This window comes from Gavialis gangeticus, unplaced genomic scaffold (genome assembly GCF_001723915.1).
Source record: "Gavialis gangeticus isolate Ggan-Ray unplaced genomic scaffold, GavGan_comp1, whole genome shotgun sequence".
NCBI classification, from domain to species: domain Eukaryota; kingdom Metazoa; phylum Chordata; order Crocodylia; family Gavialidae; genus Gavialis; species Gavialis gangeticus.
The window spans coordinates 57,265,444-57,271,798 of record NW_017728993.1 but is presented as its reverse complement, the minus strand read 5'-3'; the positions used below and the strand labels follow the sequence as shown (position 1 = coordinate 57,271,798).

The following is a 6,355-nucleotide window of genomic DNA, read 5'->3' as shown; positions in this document are numbered from 1 at the left end:
AACATTATTTCTAATGGGAAATCTTGTTACTGCTATCCTAATGATGTTTACAAAACAAGACACTTTTTAATAATAGGTAATATAGAAATAACCTATCTAAATATGTGAACTTGAAATAAGTAACTTCTTTTTGTTTTGATAATCAACAAAGCTACCAAATCATTAAACTGGGTTTCTTCATGAACTTTTTTGTGTAACATTTTGATTATATTTCTGTGGGTTCTGGGGATCATAAACACATTCTTAAAAATAGTTGCATCACTGTTTTCTTTCTGGTTTGGAAAAATGCCCTTTGTGAGGCAGTAGAGAGGCAGGTGTATAGTAAGGAATTGATTTCTTTCTTTTTTTAAAGAAGTTAGTAATTGTTTTTACTCTTTGTTGCAATTTGGGATGAAAACAGATGTTAAGATATTGAAACTTTTCCTGACGTATTGAAATCCTAAATTTTGTTTACCTTTGCTTAATACGTCCTACTGGCTGGTGTTAGGGCTTGCCAACCCAAGCTACCCTGGCTGTTTTTGCCCCTTCATCTTCAATTTTGACCAAAAAAACCCCACAAAACAAAAAAGAATTGGTAATTTTCTGCCTGAGCATCTAAAATCAATCCAACCAGGAATACAGTATGTGAGGCACAACTAGGAATTGTATATCCAGGATACACTTTTATTTTTTTACCTAAAGATAGCAAAGGGTCACAAGTAGCTTTCACTAATTGTTCCTTTTAGCTTAGCAGCCCTCCGATCTGTCTCTGTTTCTTCTTTAATAGCGAGGGTGTTATTACTGTTGTTTAGTTCTCTAAAATGCCTAGCTATCTAGATAAAGTACTGTGTGTTCCTTGCATAGTGAGGCTAAAATGGTCAGCCAGAATGGTTTGCATGTGCCATTGTGCTGGAAGGATAAAGTTTGTATTAGTATATTTCTGTTCTCTCAAATGTTGATTTTTTTTGTGTGTGGCTATTTCCCCTTCTCTATATGGCTCCTGACCTTCCAGGTGCTGAGTTTCCTGGATTGGGATCAAATAAGCCCTTAAGCACATACTTCACTTTAAAATGAGACAGTCACTTTGACTAAAAAGGGACTATTCAGATGCTTGAAGTTAACCATATGCAGTATTACTTTGGATCCAAGTGTTGAGTGCTCAGGACTTTGCCGAATTGACTGAAAATTGACACTGCACTTTCACTCTGTGTAAGAAAATGAGAAAGCTTAGGAAGCAAGTTCCAGCTTTTCTTATGTTCCCTGGTTTATAATAAAACCCAACTTTGTTCTGGTTTTCAGTATAATTCCGCTAACCACCCAATCGCATTACCTTAAACCAGACCAACTTTTTATCTCAGCTTGGGGTAGCACAGTGGTATCAAATACATCTGGTCTTTCAGGCCAAATGACTGATGCACAACCAAGCCATGTACTAGATGAATTGCATGGGGATGGCCACATGGGCCAGATCAAGCCCACGGAGCCTCCCTTACATGCCAGATCTAGCACCCATGGCGCTCACTCCAGCCAGTCTGGGGCCTAGAAGGAAGAGGCCCAGCAACCTGCCATGGGAACAAGCCATGATACTACTGGGACTCTCAATGCCATGGGTTCTGCCTAGGCATTTGGATATTACCAGGAAAAGGTCTCCCATCAAGATAATGGGCCTGATTGCCTGGCTCTGCAGGCCAGATTTGGCTTGTGGTCTATAGTATGTTTGACACTCCTGGAGTAGCAGAAGGGTAAGAAGGCAATAGTAACTTATTCACAACTACTTTTCATACTTCTTCCATTTCTAGTCCTGCTCCTACTACAAGCTAGAGGAGCACTTTAACCTGTGCTGGCTAATGTGGTCTCTGCATAGCAAGTCATGGCACAGCTTCTGTGCCCCCTAATGCATTTCCCCGCACCTCTTCATCTGCCTGTAGTCTCAGTCCTGGCACTCCTAACAGTGTGGTTACATACAGCTGTAACACTTAGTTTTGTTTTCTTTGCATCATGTAAAGGTGACCAATGCCTATTTAACAGCTGAGCTGTCCCCTTTTTTGGCTACTTTGATGTACAAGGAAAACCTGAAGTTTTTTCCTTTAGATTTTAATTTCCTTAATTTTTTTTTATTTTAGAAAATCAGCAGTGTACATCTGCTCTTCATAGGCCTTGCTCCAACACTAGCTGGAAGCTCTCACAGTACAGTTATTGTGAGCTCTAGCCTGTGTATGACAGATGCCTGTTGAGTCTTTAGCATAGGCTTATTTTATTTGCTTACTCATTAGAGTTAAAGCAGCGAGAGCTTTAAACAGGTTAATATACAGACCCTTCAATCCCAGTGGTTTATCTCTGGCCCTTGTGGAATCCGCATGACGCGAGTGCTCCTGTCCTAGCAGAGGCCTCCTGCGTAGGTAGGTGAGCTGGCCATCTATATGCCCAGGAAGAAGGATGTGGCCAGGAGGACCCCTGGTGACTGAGGCCATCTTTCTGTCCCTCATCCATGCACGTCTCCAGGCAGTTTCACCGGCTTCTTGGACTCATTGGAGAGCCAGTGGGTGCTTGGTGGTACGCGCTGCTCTGTGTTCCCCCACAGAGCACTCACTGTTAGTCTTTGACCCTCGCTCTTGTCTGTTTGCTCCAGTTGTCCTAAGGACTCTGCTGGTGAATGCTTACTAGCCCCTTCCAAAAACAGAGGGTAACTGTTTCTGTGCAGGCCCAGGCTGTGATTCCTCATGTACCAAATAGGCCCGGACAGACAGGACCTCTGGCTGGAAAGCAAAAATGCAAGAGCCAGTTCCTTATGGCCAGCCACACTCCCCTGTGGAGCAGCAAAGAGCACCAGGCCCATTGCAGTTTTCCTGCCCAGGCCCCTCTAATCTGTGGGGTCCTGTGCAGGGACAACGGGCTGCCAGCGCCTGGTGCTATCCCCTGCCCCTCAAGTGCTGGGCCCTTGCTGGGAAGCTACAGGTCCAGGAGTCCTCTGATCACACGGCTGAGGGGCCTGGGACAGGCGCCCGGGTGCCCTCGGGCAAGGCAGAGACAGGCGCCCCCGACGGGGAGTTTCAACCCTTGTCCTGACTACTGCGTGGGGGATCCGGTGCCGGGTGGGAGTCACGCAGGTCCCCGGCCGCTGGGGGCGCTGCCCCGCCCCGCCCCTCGGGCAGGCTCCACCACTTTGTTCAGTGCGCATGCGTCCAGCGGGCGCCATTTTGCGGGGCTAGGTGGGCCGTGCGTCTCACCTGTGATAGCAGCCGGGCCGGGGAATAACGGCGCAGGTCAGCCGCTGCAAAGCGCAGTCCCGGGCGGGAGGAAGGAATGGGGCGGCGCTAGTACGTGTGCGCAGTCGCTGCCAGGCTGCGTCTCACCCAGAAGCTGCCTGCGCGAGGGCTGGGAGGGGTGCGCTGTTGTGGCGGCCGCTAACGGTGGCGTGTGCCCGCAGGGCGGCCCCGCCATGGGGGACGTGAAGAACTTCCTGTACGCCTGGTGCGGCAAGAGGAAGGTGACGCCGGCCTACGAGATCCGCGCCGCAGGCAACAAAAACCGGCAGAAGTTCCAGTGCGAGGTGCGGCCGGCCCGGGCGGGGCGTCGTGAGGCGGCTGCTGCTGCTCTTGCGCGCTGTGGGGGTGGGGCTATCAGGGGAGGATGGGGTCTGGGTGTGGGTGGGGCGGGACTGCCCCGGGGTATATAGCTGGGCTCCCGGCGGCGTGCAGGGGCTGTGTGAGGAAAGACGCATCCCTGGTGGTAGAAGCCAGGCATCGAGGCTCAGTCCCAAGGACAAGTTCAGTGGCATACCGAGGGTCTCTCGCGTCTGGGGCCCCATGCTTATATTTGTGCCCCCACCTCTGTCGCAGAGCAGGGTGGAAGGATCCCCTAGCAGCTGATTGCAGAGCCAAAGAGGAGGGGCAAAAGTGCTGGCACAACACAGTGGCAAAACCAGAAGCAAGCCCCTCCTTCGATAAAAGAGATCACACACGCATCCTGTACTGGAAGCAAGCCCCACCAGTAAAAGATATCACACATGCCTTAGGTGGGGAGGCTACAGGAAAAGGGGACAGCATATTTCTTGGAGCAAGTAATGAAAAAACAGAGAAGGAAGTGCCACTCAGTTTCAAAACAAGTGTGCCAAGTGGGGACACTGAACAGAGCACGCCAAACAGCACCTACTGGCCCTCAAATGAGTCCAGGGAGCCAGCAGACACTGCCTGGTGATACTCTGCTTGGAGACAGGAGTAAAACAGGGCAAGGAAAGCAGTCCCCAGGGACCCTCCCGGCCAGAGCCTCATTCCTCGTCAAGTACACAGCCAGCTCGGCCAGGGCTAGGAAGAGATTGACCAGCTGGTTCTGGGACTCATAGGGCTATAGACAGGGAGCACATAAATAAACAGGTGAAGGGAAAAGTGGAGCCAGAACCTCAAGAAGAGGTTCTGGAGGAGGCAGTACAGGGGCTGCAGCCATGTCTCTTCCCGCTCACAGAAGGGCCTGTGGGAAACAGGAGACTGGGCAAGACAGACCTATGATTTGACCCAGTAAAGGGCAGTGCTTATGTATGTGTGTGGCCATATATGTAATGAAAGAAGCAGTCACCAGTGAGGTCTAGTATATGTCACATGTACGAGAGGATTTGGTGACCCTGTTGTTTTGCTGAGAAGTGGGTAAAGATAAGCTGTTCTTTCCTTTGTGTGGTATGTAGCGTTATACCAGCCTCTGCTCCAAGAGAGGGATTGAATATTCATATCTGAGTGCCTTGGATTAAAGGGGATCATTTTGATTGAAGGCTTGCTGTGGAGACGAGGCTGCTGTAGGTCTCGATCTGGATGACACATGTTTAAGAAAGTGAGCGCAGGATGGGAGAGAAGACTGGGGAATTCATTGCTGCCTTCAGCACCCAGAAATGCCTTCAGGAGGTATAATATGCAGCGGAGCCTCACACAACATGCAGCCAAAGGGCCCGTGGACTACACAGCATGTGTCCACCAGCTGCTGTGCAGTTGGGCAGCTCTGATTTAGGTTAATCACTGGGGTTCTGCGCTTATTGGGGCTCCACTGGGTTTGGTGGTTGGGAGATACTTGCCTTTATTAATTCTGCAAATCCATTTCTTGTCTGCAGGTTCGAGTGGAAGGCTTTAACTACATTGGCATGGGCAATTCCACTAACAAGAAAGATGCACAGAGCAATGCTGCTCGGGACTTCGTCAATTACTTAGTTCGAGTGAATGAAGTAAAGAGAGAAGAAATTCCAGCTTTAGGGGTAAGCTACTTTTTATCCTTGCATATCAAACAAGAGGCTGGGGATATTTTCATTGGGAGCCACCTTGTAATGCAAAGCACTGTATAGGTCTTTGGCAGCAAGGCCAAACTTGGGACCTTTGGACTTAAGTCCAAAGTCTGTGAACTACTTCTGCCTGATATAGTAGATCTATTAGTCAAGACTGTAATAGGCTCATTGTTTTCTATAACACCAGATACCACCAGGGAGGAACACAGTGGCATACTAAGCCAGTTTGGGTTATATATGCAAGGGAAAACCTCTTGGTAAAACTATTAGAGGAGATTTCAAGAGGTAATTTCTTGCTGCTCCTCTGTTTCATGTGTAGCTGTTTAACACTGTACAGGGAAGCCAGTAGTGGTTGTGCAGTCCACTGCAATATTGCCCTCTTTATATTTCTTCTACATCTGGTCTGTCTTTCCTTTTGGATACTTCTGATTCATTCATGGCTCCCCAGAGCAGTTGTTATCGGCAGTCACTTTATTCGAGATTTGAATAGTAGCCATTGGTGCATCTACACATGTGCCTTACTGTGGAGTAGACTAACTAGCTCCTCAGTTAAACGTCACAGTCTACATGTGTGCCAGCATTAGGGCACAGTAAATTAATTAACTCCACTATAGGATAATAGTGTTGGGGACAGTACTATCCTACAGCAGAGTAATTTACTTTGCTGAAACACATGTTTAGACAATCACAGGGGCTGGATGGAGCATGAGGGTGCTAAAGTGCGGAGGGTGTCTGTTGCCTAGCCTCACCCTGTGGCACCCCCAGCCAGCCCCTCTGCTGCCCAACGTTCCTACCCGGACCCCAGAGCTGACCCCCCAGGGCCACTTCCAGTCTGGGGCTGTTCTGCGGCAGCTCAGTGTGCTGCATTCTTGAGTGCATGTGTAAATGCTGCACCTGGGAGCAGCTAACGCCATTGCAAACTGCGCCGGTGTTTGTTTCATCGCATTAATAGCACATGTAGATGCACCCAGTGAAGCTGGCATAGCCATGGTAGAACAAAAGATAAGATTGTTATCTAAGTGCTAGAGGGGTGGTATCAAACATATGGCCTATGGAGCTGTGTTATCTGGTCAGTAGGGTTCCCAGAGGGGCTAGGAATTTGGGAGCTGAGTG

At 48.8% G+C, this 6,355-nt stretch overlaps 1 protein-coding gene across 1 annotated transcript in view; it reads left to right on the top strand.

Moving 5' to 3' along the window:
* Positions 1–3,164: 3,164 nt before the first annotated feature.
* The window catches only part of DHX9 (DExH-box helicase 9), a 54,729-nt gene continuing 51,538 nt past the window's right edge, over positions 3,165–6,355 (top strand). The window contains exons 1-3 of the mRNA XM_019501753.1: positions 3,165–3,242; positions 3,407–3,529; positions 5,075–5,215. Coding sequence (XP_019357298.1) covers positions 3,419–3,529; positions 5,075–5,215 — 252 coding nt within the window. The 5' untranslated portion in view covers positions 3,165–3,242; positions 3,407–3,418. The remainder of the gene's footprint in view (positions 3,243–3,406; positions 3,530–5,074; positions 5,216–6,355) is intronic.